General features: G+C 41.8%; 2 protein-coding genes and 6 non-coding genes across 12 annotated transcripts in view; all 8 read left to right on the top strand.

Annotated features, from left to right (window-relative positions):
* The window catches only part of LOC110534774 (calcium uptake protein 3, mitochondrial), a 45,202-nt gene extending 43,156 nt beyond the window's left edge, over positions 1–2,046 (top strand). For all 4 annotated transcript variants that reach the window (XM_036953985.1, XM_036953984.1, XM_036953983.1 and 1 more), the window contains one exon: positions 467–2,046. In XM_036953985.1, the coding sequence (XP_036809880.1) occupies positions 467–473 (7 nt within the window). In that variant the 3' untranslated portion in view covers positions 474–2,046. The remainder of the gene's footprint in view (positions 1–466) is intronic.
* A 1,163-nt stretch (positions 2,047–3,209) lies between these two features.
* Positions 3,210–3,425, top strand: LOC118941560. Its single transcript, XR_005037857.1, has one exon. It is a non-coding gene; the product is annotated as a small nucleolar RNA U3 (small nucleolar RNA).
* A 528-nt stretch (positions 3,426–3,953) lies between these two features.
* LOC118941564 lies at positions 3,954–4,169 on the top strand. Its single transcript, XR_005037861.1, has one exon. It is a non-coding gene; the product is annotated as a small nucleolar RNA U3 (small nucleolar RNA).
* Positions 4,170–4,884: 715 nt separating this feature from the next.
* On the top strand, positions 4,885–5,100 carry LOC118941551. Its single transcript, XR_005037848.1, has one exon. It is a non-coding gene; the product is annotated as a small nucleolar RNA U3 (small nucleolar RNA).
* Positions 5,101–5,620: 520 nt separating this feature from the next.
* LOC118941550 lies at positions 5,621–5,836 on the top strand. Its single transcript, XR_005037847.1, has one exon. It is a non-coding gene; the product is annotated as a small nucleolar RNA U3 (small nucleolar RNA).
* A 526-nt stretch (positions 5,837–6,362) lies between these two features.
* LOC118941565 lies at positions 6,363–6,578 on the top strand. The gene has a single exon (XR_005037862.1). It is a non-coding gene; the product is annotated as a small nucleolar RNA U3 (small nucleolar RNA).
* A 2,284-nt stretch (positions 6,579–8,862) lies between these two features.
* On the top strand, positions 8,863–9,078 carry LOC118941563. Its single transcript, XR_005037860.1, has one exon. It is a non-coding gene; the product is annotated as a small nucleolar RNA U3 (small nucleolar RNA).
* A 588-nt stretch (positions 9,079–9,666) lies between these two features.
* LOC110497297 (vacuolar protein sorting-associated protein 37A) lies at positions 9,667–19,736 on the top strand. Of its 2 annotated transcripts, none has more exons than XM_036953981.1 (12): positions 9,667–10,147; positions 10,615–10,689; positions 10,991–11,108; positions 11,340–11,440; positions 11,751–11,952; positions 13,614–13,684; positions 16,902–17,029; positions 17,580–17,638; positions 18,106–18,174; positions 18,459–18,602; positions 19,030–19,140; positions 19,381–19,736. In XM_036953981.1, the coding sequence occupies exons 1-11, from the start codon at positions 10,038–10,040 to the stop codon at positions 19,108–19,110; spliced, it is 1,158 nt and encodes a 385-aa protein (XP_036809876.1). In that variant the 5' UTR covers positions 9,667–10,037; the 3' UTR covers positions 19,111–19,140; positions 19,381–19,736. The 2 variants fall into 2 exon arrangements, with proteins under 2 accessions (XP_036809876.1, XP_036809875.1); XM_036953980.1 differs by having other exon boundaries at positions 9,668–10,147; positions 19,353–19,734.
* The last annotated feature ends 14 nt before the right edge of the window (positions 19,737–19,750 follow it).

The following is a 19,750-nucleotide window of genomic DNA, read 5'->3' as shown; positions in this document are numbered from 1 at the left end:
ACCGCAGCTCTGTCTGTCTCGATGACCTATAACCTCTGACCTATTCTTAATGGACCTGCGAACCGCAGCTCTGTCTGTCTCGATGACCTATAACCTCTGACCTATTCCCTTTATACTTAAAAGATCTGGATAGATTGACACAATATCACTTTAAGACCAATCAAGTCCTTTCAGATCACCTACAGAAGCATATCAGGACTATGGTGCATCTATGCAAGTATCCAATGATAATAACTTAAAATACCCTACAATCTCTTCCAGTATTGTTACAAGAAATATAGTCTGGCCCCAGATCTGTTTGTGCTGCCTTGACAACTAACGCCAAACAATAACCATAGGAGTTGGAAAGACAGCATAAAACAGATCTGGGACCAGGCTACAAGAAATAAGCACAGTCCTGTGTATTAGTCTATATCCTGCATCCCGGCTAAATTCCCTGTTTAATGGTACCATTGTCATTGTTTACCAGGTGAACAGGAAACAACATGCCTCCTTCCCCATCTGCCTGCGTGCCGAGGCCAGCAAACAGGTCCGCCAACTCTAGAGGAGGTTCCAGGCTAGGCTTTAAAGAAGGAGGAAGAGGATGATGAGGAGAGGAAGAGGAGGAAGATGAGGAGAATAGGATGACGAAGGTGAGGATGAAGACAAGGAAAAGAGATGGAGGGGTACTGGAGGTGAAGGATTCCATGAACAATCTGCAGGGTAACATTGTGGTTTTAAGTCTGCGTTCTCAGCCACCACTCCCTCCACTAGCATGCAGAGAAGCTGCCGTTTTGCAACAGACATCTCATTGGTTTCAGTTCTCCAGTTTATCCAATCGTGGATCAATTCCGCAATCCATTTTCGTCCCATTGCAAGTAGGCCAGTGATGTATAGCCTACACTACTGCACCTAGTATTTAAGCAGTACTCACCAAACATTTGAAAAGCACACACAAAATTACAGTTTAAAGAAAGTTGTAACTAATCTCTGATTACTGATAATATAGAACGATTTATGGTAAAAAATAAATAGAAAATGCTCGTATCACATTAAGGTTTGTAATATAATAATATATAATAATGGTCAAATAAGGACTGTGACTTACATTACAGTAAGAGCCTGCATGGTCAAGTGTAGTATCTGTATCAAATGCCTTTACCAGTGAGAGAAAGGTATGGGAGAAGGAAGAGAATCTTAATGTCTTAATCATGTCTTTTTCTATTCATGCTTTTTTCCAGTTTACACAGGCCTACTTGCATATATTCAGCAGCAAGTTTGGTCATCTGGCTAGATAATAAAGATCGCCTACAAATGCAATGAATTCTACAATGAAGCAATAGTAGTATGTTTTTGAAATGCTTGCAATTGATGATCTTCCAAATGAGAGAAAGAGAGAGCAAGATCATTATATTCCTTTAAGACTCCTTGTCTTCTGTCTGTTGTGTCTGTTGTGTGTGTTACGCTTGTAATGATTAGGCGGGGAAGAAGTCTAACTTTTTTTCATGTGTGCCTTGTTTTCTACATGTCTTCCCTGTCAAAACTAATTCCATTCCAGCAACAAATTTCGTTGAAAATGTACCTTTCGGAAAGCAAATTGCTGAAATTGCTGACCTGCCCTCCTACCAGTGTACTGTGCAACCTAGGTTTCCTTGATTCACTATGTAATTGACCAACATTTCACCTCAATTGGTAATGATTATATTTATGTATTGAATTATTAATCTGTTTGTAATATAAATCTACTTAACAGCAATATTATGAGCAGACGTTTTGATTTTAAGTTTGGACCAGTAAGCATGATAGTGATTTAATTATGTTCAACGATTCAAGGTGTATCTCTGTATTTAGTTTGAATATTAAATAACTTAAATGGTTTGACTTAACTGATTTATAGTTACTCTGCGTATTTGCGTTATATTAGACGCTATAGAACATATAAACACATTTCTCGACCATTCCCTCAACCAAGCGGTGAAGTGTATGGTTGGTGTGAAAAGACCTTGACAGAATGCAAGTGAAAAGTGTGATGAATGCACGAATAAAGACTTTTGAAGGGAACAAAGGCTGTTTAGCTTAATTGCATACTGTATTTGTCTTTTCTGCCAACTACATAGAATGGACATGCGCACGTGGGCTTTACATTTTTTTCACCGCAAAAGTTGTATTATCTGCTGACATGCACCTGCGACATGAACGATATAACTTTATTTGGCAGCGCTGGGTAGCTAGCTACATTTTCAATCATCAAATTGTATGTTTTTTTTTTCTAAAAAGACTGCAGTTGGTTTATTTTCATTTCATCAACTGAGCACTGCGAAGGCTAGCTATGAGCTGCTGGCACCTGAATTGGGGAGAACTGGCTTGTGGTAATAATTGAGCGGAGTGAGTGGACTCAAACACGGTTCCCATGGGTTTGCTGTCATTCACTTCTTCGTTCTATACATTATTATGAGCGTCCTTAGCAGTCTCCTGTGGCTGCTGGTAAGTTCAGCGAAAAATTAGATGTAGCTGTTAGTTGGCTAGCTAACGCAAATTCCTAGCCTCTCACTGTCAGATAACGTTACTCAGTAAAGTTTTGCCAGGTTGACACATTAAAACGTATTTCTATAATTACGGCCGTGACACCAGCTTGTGTAGCCAGCTACGTTTAATAATGCTTTAATGAATGCGTTTTTACTTATTTTATCATATCTTTATATTAATGTTATTGTGCAGTTATTGTGGCGTAGCGCGCTTTTCTTTTGAAAAGTGGAACGAGACATGCGTTCTTATGATTCCGTCAGGACACTTCTCCCCAACGCACCAGTACGCTCATCAATCGATTCCACCATGTAAATATAATGTCTTCGAAACTTCTTGTGCAGATTTCACTATAATAACGCGAAAAAATACACATATGTAAACACATTTTTCAATATGGTCATGTTTTAAATTTACAAAGAACAAGTGCATCATTATATGAAGTTGACCGCCAGCTCAGCTCTGCCGCCACAGTCAACAGTGCTTGTTACCAGCAAGGTATTGTGGGTACTGACATTCACAGAATATTAATACATTTTTAGATATAATTATTGTAATTGGCGTACATTTTATCAAGAATATTGTGTGTCCATGAACGGGTGTATGTTTACCTCTGTAAATCTCGCAGACAATGACACTTTAGATTAAACCGTTAGTGGAAATGCTTGTCCCGACATAGACTTCCCCTGCTCGCCCAAAGATACGTTAAGACTATACTTTCAGGGATCATTTCTATAGTTCTTGACTTGAGAAATGTGTTTCTAAAGTGTTAGATCTCGTAACCCACGATGATGAGATGCGATATTCCCTTCTGAGCGCGAAGCGGGCTTTGAGTAATGATTTAGTTCATCCGCTCTCTGCCATTGATGACCGTTCTTTGCTTCCTTGTGGAGCATTGAGGGAGGGAATATGATCAGAGTGGTTAGCACTTAATGTTGTTAATATTAACTTCTTTGGTACATGTATTGTAGTTCAAGTTATTAAATCGTTTATCACCATTATACAACACAGTTGGTTTCAATACTGTTGAATGTTCATGTTTTCTTTGCTATGACGTTCTATAGGAGATAATTGATTTTAATCCAGTCAGAACTCTACCTTTTCAATTACATTTGATTTCTAAAAATGTTTTTCTTGTATTTTCTCTATTGTGGGCTATTGACTTTTTCAGCCAATGCCAGTCCCATAAAAACTGCAATGAGTTCCTTCTTGCACCTCCCTCATTTGCAAAGTTATATTGTGGAGCAACTTGAAAATGTATTTTATGAAGCTTTCTTGGGCATAAAACACGACAATAACTGATTCCTTATGTGACCTATTGATGAAAAGTAGCCCGATAAGTATGATTTCGGCCACATGGTACTATATAGTGTGCTCTTTATACGGTGGGAAACCGTTAGTGAGAATAGCAGCTCCAACAGAGGCTACCCTCGCTCGCCCTCAACTTATTTAAGACTATACTTTCAGGGATCATTTCTATAGTTCTTGACTTGAGAAATGTGTTTCTAAAATGTTAGATCTCGTAACCCACGATGATGAGATGCGATATTCCCTTCTGAGCGCGAAGCGGGCTTTGAGTAATGATTCAGTTCATCCGCTTTCTGCCATTGATGACCGTTCTTTGCTTCCTTGTGGAGCATTGAGGGAGGGAATATGATCAGAGTGGTTAGACTAATTATTGTTAAATATCGAATGATTTGTAAGGTTTACACTATTACCACACATCTGGATGTCAGTGATTCTTTCATGAAAATAGTTCAACTGCCTTCAATGCTGTTAAATGTCAAATGTGGTAATGCTTTTTAACAACTTTTTATTTAACTAGGCAAGCCAGTTAAAATCAAATTATTATTTACGATGACGGCCTACCCGGACAAACCCTTCCCTAACCCGGACGACGTTGAGCGCCGCCCTATGGGAATCCCGAACACGGCCAGTTGTGATACAGCCCTGGATCGAACCAGGGTCTGTAGTGAGATAGCGTGCCTTAGACTGCTGCGCCACTCGGGAGCCCAAGCAAATATAAATAGGAAATGTATTACAAAGCAATCTCCATTCATCATACCAATCCAGTCAGAACTCAAAACATGTTATATCTAAATTATATTTTCTCTATTGTGGGCCACTGATGTTCTCAGCCAATGCCAGTCCCCTAAAAACTGCATCATTACCCTCTGGCACCTCCCTCATTTACCAATTTCTATTCTGGGCAACTTGAACATGTATTTTGTGACGCTTTCATGGGTATAACAACTGTTTGTAGCCCAATAAGCATGATTTCAGCCACGTGGTACTACATAGTGTGCTCTTTGTACGATGGGAAACCGTTAGTGAGAATAACAGCTCCAACAGAGGCTACCCTCGCTCGCCCTCAACTTATTTAAGACTATACTTTCAGGGATCATTTCTATAGTTCTTGACTTGTGAAATGTGTTTCTAAAGTGTTAGATCTCGTAACCCACGATGATGAGATGCGATATTCCCTTCTGAGCGCGAAGCGGGCTTTGAGTAATGATTCAGTTCATCCGCTCTCTGCCATTGATGACCGTTCTTTGCTTCCTTGTGGAGCTTTGAGGGAGGGAATATGATCAGAGTGGTTAGCGCTTAATATTGTTAATATTACCTTTTTTGGTACATGTATTGTAGTTCAGGTTATTAAATAGTTTATCACCATTATACAAAACAGTTGGTTTCAATACTGTTGAATGTTCATGTTTTCTTTGCTATGACGTTCTATAGGAGATATGTGATTTTAATCCAGTCAGAACTCTACCTTTTCAATTACATTTGATTTCTAAAAATGTTTTTCTTGTATTTTCTCTATTGTGGGCTATTGACTTTTTCAGCCAATGCCAGTCCCATAAAAACTGCAGTGAGTACCTTCTGGCACCTCCCTCATTTGCAAAGTTATATTGTGGAGCAACTTGAAAATGTATTTTATGAAGCTTTCTTGGGCATAAAACACGACAATAACCTATTCCTATTAATGAAAAGTAGCCCAATAAGCATGATTTCGGCCACATGGTACTACTATATAGTGTGCTCTTTGTACGTGGGAAACCGTTAGTGAGAATAGCAGCTCCAACAGAGGCTACCCTCGCTCGCCCTCAACTTATTTAAGACTATACTTTCAGGGATCATTTCTATAGTTCTTGACTTGAGAAATGTGTTTCTAAAGTGTTAGATCTCGTAACCCACGATGATGAGATGCGATATTCCCTTCTGAGCGCGAAGCGGGCCTTGAGTAATGATTCAGTTCATCCGCTCTCTGCCATTGATGACCGTTCTTTGCTTCCTTGTGGAGCATTGAGGGAGGGAATATGATCAGAGTGGTTAGCGCTTAATGTTGTTAATATTAACTTCTTTGGTACATGTATTGTAGTTCAAGTTATTAAATCGTTTATCACCATTATACAACACAGTTGGTTTCAATACTGTTGAATGTTCATGTTTTCTTTGCTATGACGTTGTATAGGAGATAATTGATTTTAATCCAGTCAGAACTCTACCTTTTCAATTACATTTGATTTCTAAAAATGTTTTTCTTGTATTTTCTCTATTGTGGGCCATTGACTTTTTCAGCCAATGCCAGTCCCATAAAAACTGCAGTGAGTACCTTCTGGCACCTCCCTCATTTGCACAGTTATATTGTGGAGCAACTTGAAAATGTATTTTATGAAGCTTTCTTGGGCATAAAACACGACAATACTGATTCCTTATGTGACCTATTAATGAAAAGTAGCCCAATAAGCATGATTTCGGCCACATGGTACTATATAGTGTGCTCTTTGTACATGGGAAACCGTTAGTGAGAATAACAGCTCCAACAGAGGCTACCCTCGCTCGCCCTCAACTTATTTAAGACTATACTTTCAGGGATCATTTCTATAGTTCTTGACTTGAGAAATGTGTTTCTAAAGTGTTAGATCTCGTAACCCACGATGATGAGATGCGATATTCCCTTCTGAGCGCGAAGCGGGCTTTGAGTAATGATTCAGTTCATCCGCTTTCTGCCATTGATGACCGTTCTTTGCTTCCTTGTGGAGCATTGAGGGAGGGAATATGATCAGAGTGGTTAGCGTTTAATATTGTTAATATTAACTTCTTTGTATTGTAGTTCAGGTTACTAATTGATTTATCACCGTTACACAGATGGTTTCAATACTAAATAACCATTATTTTGACAGCGCATAGATGATTTATTTGAGCGCTGGTGTGCCATCCTGAACAAATGTTCTATTGATTTAATGACATTAATTCTTGACCAGTTGAAACATGATTTTATTGAAATGGATAACACGATTAAAGACAAACGTATATTCTACAAATAGCTGTTAATGATGATGGCATATTCAATGAACTGATGAAAACTAACCAAGCGCTCCAGGACAAGTTGTCTACAGAAATAAAGGAACTTAAAATCAAGAAATTCAACCAAGACAAAAAAGACCAGGCCGATGGTAAAAGTTACTTCTAAAGAAACCCTGACAAGGGAGGTCCTGTACCTCCTCTCCATGACAGACGCGGGAGGGATGCCGCTTACTTCTATCCACCCCCGTCTGATCAATGCTCTACAACCAGCGCCTCATCGCCTTCCAATGGTCGTTTTTTATTCAACGTGAGACTGAACGGACGGAAGGGCGGAGGAGGCCGCAGGCACGCGCATCGACGAGATGCCGCACCCGACGGGGTAAGAAGAAACCACTATCAGAGGCAGAGGAGACCATTCACACGGTCCCACTGTGTCTTTAATTTATCAAGCAAGATATTGAGCCCTGCCCATTTCTCTTTGCTTAATAAAGGGTTATATTGTGTGCCTTTACAACCCAGTGCAACGATTTTGATGTTAAGGTAGACATGTTTAAGTTTTTTAGAAACATCCGTTTAAGGGAATTCTTTAGCTCCCCTAATCCTGACATTTCTATTGAACCAGTAGGTTGCTCTCCTGCGCATACTCCGACTCCTTTTAGAAGCAATAGTTATTTTATACCTCCAGCCAATCGCAATCACTCTATCGAGACATATTTCAGACTTGTTGAAAAAGATGTTGCTCATCTCCGTAAGAACAACAGGAGTCCAAATCTTTCCATATACAATCCGATACGTCAGTCCTTATTCGCCCCTGGATAGGACAGTTTATGTAATTGAGTGTCATAGACAGCTGCTTGACAACACCTTTTACAAGAAACTCAGAAGTGACCCTACTTCCCAATTTCAGAATACTGTCTTTACTGTCCTAGATGGGTATTTCAGTTCTGGTCAGATAACCAAAAAAGAACATGTGGGGAAAAACTTGTTCTGATTGGCTGGGCCTGTCTCCCCAGTGGGCTGGGCCTGGCTCCCCAGTGGGCTGGGCCTGGCTCCCCAGTGGGCTGGGCCTGGCTCCCCAGTGGGCTGGGCCTGGCCCCTGCTCAGTCAAATCAAATTATATTGGTCACATAAACATATTTAGCAGATGTTATTGCAGGTGTAACGAAATGCTGTTGCGCCTTCTTCACCTTGCTGTCTGTGTGGGTGGACCATTTCAGATCGTCAGTGATGTGTATTCTGAGAAACTTGAAGCTTTCCACCTTCTCCACTGTCGTCCTGTCGATGTGGATAGGGGCATGCTCCCTCTGCTGTTTGCTGAAGTCCACAATCAGCTCCTTCGTTTTGTTGACGTTGAGGGAGAGGGTATTTTCCTGCACCACTCCGCCCCTCACCTCCTCCCTGTAGGGTGTCTCGTCAATGTTGGTAATTAGGCCTTCTACTGTTGTGTCGTCTGCGAACTTGATGATTGAGTTGGAGGCGTGCGTGGTCACGCAGTCATAGGGGGAACAGGGACGACAGGACCGGGCTGAGAAGGCACCTTTGTCATGTGAAATCCATCGATTAGGGCCTAATTTATTTATTTCAATTGAACAATTTCCTTATATGAACTATCACAGTAAAATAGTTTACATTGTTCTAGTTGCCTTTATATTTGTGTTCAGTATTAAATAATAAATATATTATCGAACGTATACCACTGGGGTTTTCAGCCAATGGTAGAAGTCGCCCAAAAACTGAGCAGCCTCTGGTAGGTACCTCCCATTATTTAATTTTAGGCAACTGGAGAATGTATTCTGTTAATCTGGGACATATGTGCTTTTTGTGAGCCAGTAAATTATATTATATGTCCATTAACTGTTACTTTACATTCAATACAATGTGATACCTGATACGGGTCAATAGTAAGGCTGCTGCCACGTGCTGCTGTATCGCGCTCTGCATACAGTGAGAAGCGACTGTAGGTAGTGACAGTGAGGGAGGGAGCTGTGAAACCGTCAGTCAGACTGATTGCTCCAACATGGCCTAAGCTTGCTCGCCCTAAGATACGTTAAGACTATACTTTCAGGGATCATTTCTATAGTTCTTGACTTGAGAAATGTGTTTCTAAAGTGTTAGATCTCGTAACCCACGATGATGAGATGCGATATTCCCTTCTGAGCGCGAAGCGGGCTTTGAGTAATGATTCAGTTCATCCGCTCTCTGCCATTGATGACCGTTCTTTGCTTCCTTGTGGAGCATTGAGGGAGGGAATATGATCAGAGTGGTTAGCGCTTAATATTGTTAATATTAACTTCTTTGGTACATGTATTGTAGTTCAGGTTATCAAATGGTTTCTCACCCTAACACAGAGTGGTTAGATTTAGTTTGTGTAAATCAAACAAGAATACTGATCATAACTGGTATGTATAGACTATATGTAATGTCAATAGTAGGTGGTATAGTAACGTTTATGTGCCGGCTGTTATCATGGTATTTACTTTATCATTAGGCTTATATAAGAGTGAAAACATGCAATGTATTCTTTCACCAGGTCATGATAAAGTAACGTTAATTTAATTAGAAATGGAGTTCTTAAATCTTCTAGAGTATTTTTTTCCCCCTATTGCCCAATCGATGTTATTTGTAGTGACAGTAGAAACCATAGGAATGCTGTGGTACAAACTGTAAAACAAATGGTGACGTCATTGAAGTATGCGCATTGACCTCTCAACTCCTGATGCGGAGAATGTAAAAAAAAACATTACAATTATGTTACATTTGTCACAACAGTATTGAGAACAATTTCATTCCTTTTAAATATATCTCAGTATAGTTTGTTATTTCCCCCCCAAAATACTTGTACATTTACCTTCCTGGTTTCTTTGTGTACAGTGAGGTAGTACGCAAACTACTTAATCATGCTCGTACACAACGAGGGTTGTTGTCTTCCTATTATCCGTTTATGTGCTCGGTAGCTACTAAGCTTACCAAGAATGACAGTGCCAATTTTGGATAAATGCTTCAAGCGGAGAAATTGAATAGTTATTTTTTACGACCATCTAAGATATGCCATACTGAAAGTTATCGCTGTGCAAGTAGCTAGAAGGTACAGGCTAGCGAATATTGGCTACATCTCGACGGGGTTTTCTCCTTCCCTTGTCTGTTCTTGTTGAGGCTGGATAGTGATTTATTAATTCATTAGCTAGCTAGTCATTAAGTTCAAGCTCGTGCCCAGCCAGAATAGGATGAACTGGCTTTTCCCCTCATCCAAGGGTTCCGGACCTCTCCCACCTCTTAATAGCTTGCAGCAACAAAGACAACGGCAGATCGAGTCTCTCAAAGCTGCCCACTCCAGGTAAATCAACATCACGTACTAGCAATGCTAACTAGCTAGTTATGGCTAATCCGTGGCTTGTCAGCCTTGATAGCTAGCTAAAGTATTTGCTACTATTTAAAGCGTTGTCACAAGGTGTAATTAGTGTGTATCGTGCGATGTCTAGCTAGCTAACGTTAGTGCCCCCATCGCAACACCGACAGTTGATGGGACTAGGTCAGATTAAGGTATTATGTATTGTTTACAAGTAACATTAGAGAGAGGTGCCCCTCAGCGCTCTTCTAGATAGTCAGCCTAACTTTATAGGTGACATAATTGTAACGTTATGTAACTAATATGAACAATATGTCTAATATATACGTGTGTCACTATCTTTTTCAATATACTAGCTAGCTAAATACGTTTTGGATTGACGTGTCAAAGTATTGTGTGTAAGGTGGATAAACTGGTTTGTATCTAACGTTACATGTTTCGGTTTTCTCCTACAGCCTAGCCGAGATCCAGAAAGATGTGGAGTACAGAATCCCTTTCACAGTCAACAACTCAACCATCAGCGTCAACATGTGAGCGAGCTGCACGTTTACAGAGTTCGCATTAACAGATGAATACATGTTTACGTTTTAGCATCAACATATGAGCATGTTGTCCCATCAGTGTCAACATGTGTGTAAACCCCAAAAGCTCATCCTGCCATTGGTTTACAGTACAGTTAGTTTAATCTTCCATTTACTTGGCTATGTCTGACTTGTTGATTATTTCTTGCACGATCAACAGTACTCAAACACTCAGAACTCATAGGCTACTATCACGTTCAATGACCTCTCTCTCTACCTTTCTCCCTCTTCTCTTTCTCGTCCTCTGCAGCTTGCTTCCGCCTCAGTTTCCCCAGGAGAAACCAGTAGTCAGTGTGTACCCTCCAGTAGGACATCACCTGGTAGACAGCAACAATGGCACCATGGTTACCAGCCCCCTCATTACCAATGTAAGTCCTTCTCAACTAGATATGATGTTATTTAGGTCTATGTCAACAATACAAGAGACAAGGGAAGTTAAGTCTGTGGTGATCTGAATGGTAGCCATTTTATGTTTTTCTCTAGGTATTTATAATTGTTTAGTTACTAGTTCATTGTCTGTATAAGGGCAGGTGTTGACATGGATGCAAACATCTGGTATTCATGTGCTTGTCATGAAGCTAACAGGCCTATGTTCTCAGTTTGGAATGCACTCAGATCTGGGCAAAGTCATCCAGAGTCTCCTGGATGAGTTCTGGAAGAGTCCACCGGTCCTGACGTCTGGCCCCACCGGCTTCCGTTAGTCAGTACCACACACACACACACACACATAACATGTCATCATGTAATCCTTTGTTGGCCGTTGAAGGCAAATTCTTTGGGTTGCGTGTAATACGCAGTGAAAGGACGATGAAAAGGTGTACAAAGTCACATGAGACAGCCATAATAACTGCCATAGCTTTACAGTAAAGGATACAAGGAGGCAGAAAGACTAGCTCAGTGACTAGTGTCATTTAACTGAGTACTGTTTCTTCACAAAGGGAGCCCATTCTCATCAGCTTTCTGTTTCTCCCATCTTTCCTCCCTGCCATCTCTCTCTCTCTGTTGTGCAGTAACATGTACAAGCCGTCGGGGATGCCTCCCTACCCCACACAGAGCTTCCACTACGGGCTGCGCCCCATGGGCCCCACCCCGCCCCCCATGCCTCACGCGGGTGTAGAAGGAGCTCACGGTCACTGCCCTCCCTGGGCAGCAGCCCCTGTCTATGGCCTCATCACCGACCTGCCTCTCCCCGTACCCACCGCAGACTCCCAGGTAAACGCACTACCACAGGTTCATTGAAGTGTAGTTTACCCAGTAGATATCTGGCTAATACTGACCGACATAATACCTAAATGTATAAGTTAAGGAGACTACTTGGCATGCAGTTTAGACGCCCCAAGAGGTTTAATGTAGCAATGTTTCATCAGGACAGACAAATACCCACAGACGAGAGGTCGACCGATTAATCGGAATGGGCGATTAATTAGGGCCGATTTCAAGTTTTCATAACAATCAGCAATCAGTATTTTTGGGCGCCGATTTAAAAAAGCATTTTTTTTTTTTATATACCTTTATTTAACTAGGCAAGTCAGTTAAGAACACATTCTTATTTTCAATTACAGCCTAGGAACGGTGGGTTAACTGCCTTGTTCAGGGGCAGAACGACAGATTTTCACCTTGTCAGCTCGGGAGATTCAATCTTGCAACCTTACAGTTAACTAGTCAAACAATAACGACCTGCCTCTTACACGAATGTAGTAAGCCAAGGTAAGTTGCTAGCTAGCATTAAACTTATCTTATAAAAAACAATCAATCATAACCACTAGTTAACTACACATGGTTGATGATATTACTAGATATTACCTAGCGTTGCATATAATCTGACTGAGCATACAAGTATCTAAGTATCTGACTGAGCGGTGGTAGGCAGAAGCAGCATTCAAACAGCACTTTTGTGCGTTTTGCCAGCAGCTCTTCGTTGTGCGTCAAGCATTGCGCTGTTTATGACTTCAAGCCTATCAACTCCCGAGATGAGGCTGGTGTAACCCGAAGTGAAATGGCTAGCTAGTTAGCGCGCGCTAATCGCGTTTCAAACGTCACTCACTCTGAGCCTTCTAGTAGTTGTTCCCCATGCTCTGCATGGGTAACGCTGCTTCGATGGTGGCTGTTGTCGTTGTGTTGCTGGTTCGAGCCCAGGGAGGAGCGAGGAGAGGGACGGAAGCTATACTGTTACAATGGCAATACTAAAGTGCCTATAAGAACATCCAATAGTCAAAGGTTAATGAAATACAAATGGTATAGAGGGAAATAGTCCTATAATTCCTATAATAACTACAACCTAAAACTTCTTACCTGGGAATATTGAAGACTCATGTTAAAAGGAACCACCAGCTTTCATATGTTCTGAGCAAGGAACTTAAACATTAGCTTTCTTACATGGCACATATTGCACTTTTACTTTCTTCTCCAACACTATGTTTTTCCATTATTTAAACCAAATTGAACATGTTTCATCATTTACTTGAGGCTAAATGTATTTTATTGATGTATTATATTAAGTTAAAATAAGTGTTCATTCAGTATTGTTGTAATTGTCATTATTACAAATAAATAAATAAAAATCGTCCGATTAATCCAATAATCGGTATCGGCGTTGAAAAATCATAATCGGTCGACCTCTACCACAGACTGACCTATTCTTCTAGTTAGAATCATTGGGGGCATCTATTATATTATACTTTATTTTCAAAACACCTCACCACCAGCCCTAAGCACACAATACCTTAACAACTGTTGCCAGGCACTGAGGCCTGTCAGTCACCTGCGGACTAGAGCTTCTGTGCTGGAGTACTGCTGTGATGGTCAAGTGCTTAGCTACTTGTTTTATGTGTTGGTTAGCTACATAAGACGTGATATCACTCTGTCTGCAACAGGCTGGGTTGAACGGCCACATGTACAAGATGCCTGAGATTCCTGAAACATTTCCTGAGCTGTCTGAAATGAGGTATGTGCATTCTGCCACTGGAGTTTAATACGTCGCCCACTTTTTGGGCCGTTGAGTCCAAAGGGTAACGTATGAGGACACGACTCAAAGAAACGTTTAGATATAATGATATGTATATAGGTTTCAGTGGAGGCTGGTGGGAGGAGCTATAGGAGGACAGGCTCATTGTAATGGCTGGAATGGTATCAAACATATGGAAACAACATGTTTGACTTTGTTCCATGAATTCCATTTCATCCATTTCAATGAGTCAGTCCTCCTATACCTCGTCCCACCAATTTTCACTGAGAGGCATGTAAATAATTGACAGCCAATGATCAATCAGGGATAGTCCATCTTGTTTGGACAATAAAGTTATATTGTCTTCCAATTCTGAACCTTCACGTTTGGGTTTCAATCACTTAATCCCACATCAACCTACATATTAGCGCTTTCCTCTCTCTCCCATGTTTGGTATTTATTTTTATTTTTACAGGGACAACGTTTCAGTAAAAGTGCCAGTTTAGCCACCTGGCTAATTTTCAACCGCAGTCCCTGGGCAGGATATTAAAAGCAATGACAATATCAATACAGACAAACGATGAGCATTAAGCACATTCAGAGAAACATATGACAAGCAACACGTAGCATGCAGACAGAGAAACATAGAACAAAATTAACACGTAGCACGCAGACAGAGAAACATATAACAGGCAGACAGAGCAACGATAGGACAAGCAACACGTAGCACGCAGACAGAGAAACATAGAACAAAATTAACACGTAGCACGCAGACAGAGAAACATATAACAGGCAGACAGAGCAATGATAGGACAAGCAACACGTAGCACGCAGACAGAGAAACATAGAACAAAATTAACACGTAGCACGCAGACAGAGAAACATATAACAGGCAGACAGAGCAACGATAGGACAAGCAACATTTAGCGCGCAGACAGAGAAACATAGAACAAGCAACACGTAGCACGCAGACAGAGAAACATAGAACAAGCAACACGTAGCACGCAGACAGAGAAACAGAACAGGTAGCATGCAGACAGAGAAACATAGAACAAGCAACAAGTAGCATGCAGACAGAGAACAAATGACAAGCAACACGTAGCACGCAGACAGAGAAACATAGAACAAGCAACATGTAGCACGCAGACAAACACAGGAGCAACCTGTAGCACGCAGACAGAGAAATGTTTTAACAAGCAACATGTAGCACGCAGACAGAGAAACATAGAACAAGCAACATGTAGCACGCAGACAGAGAAATATAGAACAAGCAACATGTAGCACACAGACAAACACAGGAGCAACCTGTAGCATGCAGTCAAAGCAACATAGGACAAGCAACACGCAGCACGCAGACAGAGAAACATAGAACAAGCAACACATAGCACGCAGACAAACAGAACAAGTAGCATGCAGACAGAGAAAAATAGAACAATCACCACGTAGCACGCAGACAGAGCAACATATAACAAACAACACGTAGCACGGAGACAGAGAAACACAGGAGCAACCTGTAGCACGCAGACAAAGCAACATAGGACAAGCAACACGCAAACAGAGCAACACATCACAGAAAGCAACTAAACAAAATATGTAAAAGAAACTGTGTTTCCACACCTACAAGCTACAGACAACATGGAAAAAGGCCATACAAAGATGGGGATTATGTTCAAGTCTGAGTGGCCTTTAGCCATGTCTTCATGTTTTTTGTGAAGGTGTGATCGGTGGTGCAGTTGTTTGTTTCTGATTGCAGTATGTTCCAGACATGGGAAGCTCTCACAGAGTAAGTGGATTTACTAAAGGTGCTTTTCCTTAGGGGAACTATACAGTCACCTCTCATGGCAGACCTTGTGGATCTGCTGCCATGGGTTTGGGTTTTCTGTTTAACAAAAGTACTGAGTGGAGGAGGAGCCAGGCCATTTAGTATCTTGAATACAAGACATGCATCAGTTTATTGCACAAGATTTTCCCAACTCAGGAGCTCATGTTTTTTTTTCTTTTTTTTTTTCCTTGAATTTTAGCCCCTTTTTCTCCCGAATTTCGTGGTGTCCAATTGTTTAGTAGCTACTATCTTGTCTCATCGCTACAACTCCCATACGGGCTCGGGAGAGACGAAGGTTGAAAGTAATGCGTCCTCCGAAACACAACCCAACCAAGCCACACTGCTTCTTAACACAGCGCGCATCCAACCCGGAAGCCAGCCGCACCAATGTGTCGGTGGAAACACCGTGCACCTGGCAACCTTGGTTAGCGTGCACTGCCCCCGGCCCGCCACAGGAGTCGCTGGTGCGCGATGAGTCAAGGATATCCCTACTGGCCAAGCCCTCCCTAACCCGGACGACGCTGGGCCAATTGTGCGTCGCCCCACGGACCGGTCACGACCGGTTGCGACAGAGCCTGGGCACGAACCCAGAGTCTCTGGTGGCACAGCTGGCGCTGCAGTACAGCGCCCTTAACCACTGCGCCACCCAGGAGGCAGAGCTCATGTTTTTTGAGGATGATGATGGCTATTCGGCTTCCTATCAAGCACTTTGAGAGCCTGTTTGTAGACAGACTGAATAGGTTTTAATGTTGTACATCAAGCTTGGGCCCAACTAGTCAAGCAGTATGTTAAGTGGGGGAGTATCATAGATTTGAAGTACAGTTTTGCTACCTCTGTAGTCAAACAATTTCGCATGAATCGCAAATTCGCTAAGTTGAATTTGGTTATTTGAGTTACCTTGTTCACCTACTTTTTATAAGAGAGGTTGGAATCAAGTATGATGCCAAGGTACTTAAAATCAGATACCACCTGGAGCTTCTCCCCTGACACATAGACATCTGGCTCAGTAGCATCTGTTGCCCTCTTTGTGAAGAACATGCAGACAGTTGTTTTCACATTGAGATGCAAACACGAGTCACTGAGCCACTTTGTAACCTGGACCATTACAGTAGTGAGTTCTTGTGCAGCTTGTTGTTTGCTCTTTGCATGCACATATAGCACTGTATCATCTGCATACATTTGAACTTCAGACCCAGTACAGGCAGTGCATTAATTTACAGGCTGAACAGAAGGGGCCCTAGTATTGACCCTTGGGGCACGCCCACATCATAGCTGAGAGTGGGCGACAGCTCATTGCTCACTCTGACACACTGGGTTCTGCCTTCAAGGTATGATTTCATCCATCTGTCCCACCATATCCCTCTCTGACTGACTGCCTGTGTGTGTTGTCCCCAGTGTATCCCAGCTGAAGGACATGAGTGAGCAGGAGGACGTGCTGCTGGAGTTGTTTGTGTGTCTGCCCCAGCTCAAACAGGTCACCACTGACAAGGAGGAGCTGGTCAACAGCATTGTGGACATGGCCAGTGAGTCTCCCTACACACTAGTGGTGGTTGCTAAACTTGACTGGGAAGTGGGTGACACTGTATAGCCAAAGCCCACCATGTACACACAAACAAATGCTTAGGGCAAGGACCATGGTTATTATGAGCTTCCAGTCATGCTAATGCTAGTTAGCAATGGCGCCAGAAATGACCTACAACTCCCTTCATACTGCACACAGAGACATAACATTTTTATCCATGAGTTCATCTGACTCAGTAAGGAGATGAAGCGCTACTATCCCAGAGAGCCCAAAATCACAAACTGTCCCCAGAGAGCCCAAAATCACAAACTGTCCCCAGAGAGCCCAAACTGTCCCCAGAGAGCCCAAATAGGGAGCCCAAAAGTTCAAACTGTCCCCAGAGAGACACTTTTGGTGTCAAGCTCATAATCGCTATGGTTACACAGATCCTCAGTCAGTTCATATGGGCAGGTAGTGAAATGAGTGTGTGCTAGAAAGTGGGGAAGTGTTGAAGCTGAGTTCACTGCTGCCCTGGGACACACACTGACATGTTTTGGTCATCTCTCTCCCAGAGAAGAACCTGCAGCTGGAACCTCAGCTGGAGGGGACGAGACAAGAAATGCTGTTCAAGGTGAGAATTTGTAAAAAAAAAATATATATATCTTTAACCTTTATTTAACTAGGCAAGTCAGTTAAGAACAAATTCTAATTTACAATGACGGCCTACCGGGGAACAGTGGGTTTAACTGCCTTGTTCAGGGGCAGAACGTCATATTGTCAGCTCTGGGATTCGATCTAGCAACCTTTTGGTTACTGGCCCAACGCTCTAACCACTAGGCTATTTGCTGTTGAATAATACACATTCACTGGCTAATGAATGCAGAAGGTCTGTCTGTCAATATACGTTAGCAATCACACTCTACCTGTATGAATGTCTCATGACAACTGTCAGTTTGTTACTAACGTTATAGCTGATACCACCTTGCACCATTGAGCCAAGTTGAAATGTTGGTCGGGATCAGTCCTACTGCTATAGACTGCTATAGACGGTATATTGTGTTGTGAGCGCTAGTTGTTTCTTACTTGTTGTGTTGACAGTACGAGCAGCTAACCCAGAACAAATCGGCCTTTGAGACCAAGATGCAGAGACAGCATGACATCAGTGAGGTGAGGTGTTCCCTGCACCAAACACACACGTGACGATCACGTTTTCTAACCTCAAAAGTACATCAATGTTGTCCATGACCCAGGCAATGAGTTGTTTTATTCGCTGCTCATCTTGTCCATGTTTCTGGGGTTGAAACATGTACAGATTATTCACAACACAACTGATGTTGTAGGGTATGGATTTGGCTTGACGTCTGAGTCCATTTTGAGGTTTGAAAACAAAACAAAAAATGTTTTTTTTTTTTTTTTAAAGTGTCATTCTATGAACTTGTGTTGTTCTCCAGAGCTGCAGTCTGAGTGCCCTGCAGGCTCGTCTGAAGGTGGCAGCCCACCAGGCGGAGGAGGAGTCAGAGGAGACGGCCGAGAGCTTCCTGGAGGGCAAGACGGACATCGACGACTTCCTGGCCAACTTCATGGAGAAGAGGACGGTAAACTGAACTAACTGTCAAAAAGTCAAGTCAACAAGCTGACATGAAGTAATGAAAGACTGATACCAGCACACTGCAGAATTCTACCTCAGATGTATTTTTCAACATTTCAACACGTCTTTGTTGTCCAAACAGCATTCTATAGTGTGGGGATGGATATGTCTGTGTTTCACCAGTCACTGAACTAGCAGAGTTAGAAGGATCATAACATAGTCCAGGAAAAGAGAGCTGGGAAGCATTGAGCTGTTGTGTAGACGTTTATACAGAGTGTAAATACCATCTCTGTGGTAATATGAACAAGGTGTACTGCAACAAGTCAACAACCAGGAAATGGGATTCTATGTAAATACTGGCTATTATACAGTAGTCAATGTTTGATTTGATATTTGTGTGTGTGTGTGTGTGTGTGTGTTTTCTCGCTGTACAGCTCTGCCACAGCAGAAGGGCCAAAGAGGAGAAGCTGCAACAGTCCATCAACACACACGGACAGTTCCCCAGCAGCCACTGAGCCCCTTCCCCTCACACATGTTTATAAAAGGTAAACACACTAACGCCACTCTGTTGGATGAAGTACACACTGTACGAAGGGTTTATGTAATCTGACCTTAAAGGGGCAATCTGAGATTCAAACAACTACAAAGGGGTAAACAACTGGAGAAGTGTAACCTCTCAAATTCATAGATGTAAGGAATGACTATACTTGAGAGCAATGATAAGTTTAACAATGTTCCATTTTTGTCTTGATCATAGGCTGTATTTCTTTTCTTCTCTTCTCAAGTATGGAGATGTATCTACCAGCAACACACCCCTAAAGAGAGAGGAAGCACATATTGGTGTTGATAGAGGCTAAGAAGCAACCATTGTGGTATGAATTGTAATCCTGAACTAGGCTTTTGAACTCATTTCAGTATAAAGTTTCCAGTGATGATGATGATGATGGTATGACTTGTCTCATACATACATACCTACTTGAATTTGGATGATGAGTTTGCTAACGCTGCTGAACACCCAACTACAACTGATACTGTATTTAAATAATGTTAATAATAGGCTTTATTATAATCAGACACCTTGTACTATGTTATTTAATTTCTTTAGGTTAATAAACCATTCAGAACATTTGTTTACTAAGAATTCCTGATTATTCT

The sequence above is a fragment of the Oncorhynchus mykiss genome, chromosome 19, assembly GCF_013265735.2.
Source record: "Oncorhynchus mykiss isolate Arlee chromosome 19, USDA_OmykA_1.1, whole genome shotgun sequence".
NCBI lineage: Eukaryota > Metazoa > Chordata > Actinopteri > Salmoniformes > Salmonidae > Oncorhynchus > Oncorhynchus mykiss.
Note: the sequence above shows the minus strand (reverse complement) of the source record. Positions and strands in the feature narration are given on the sequence as shown.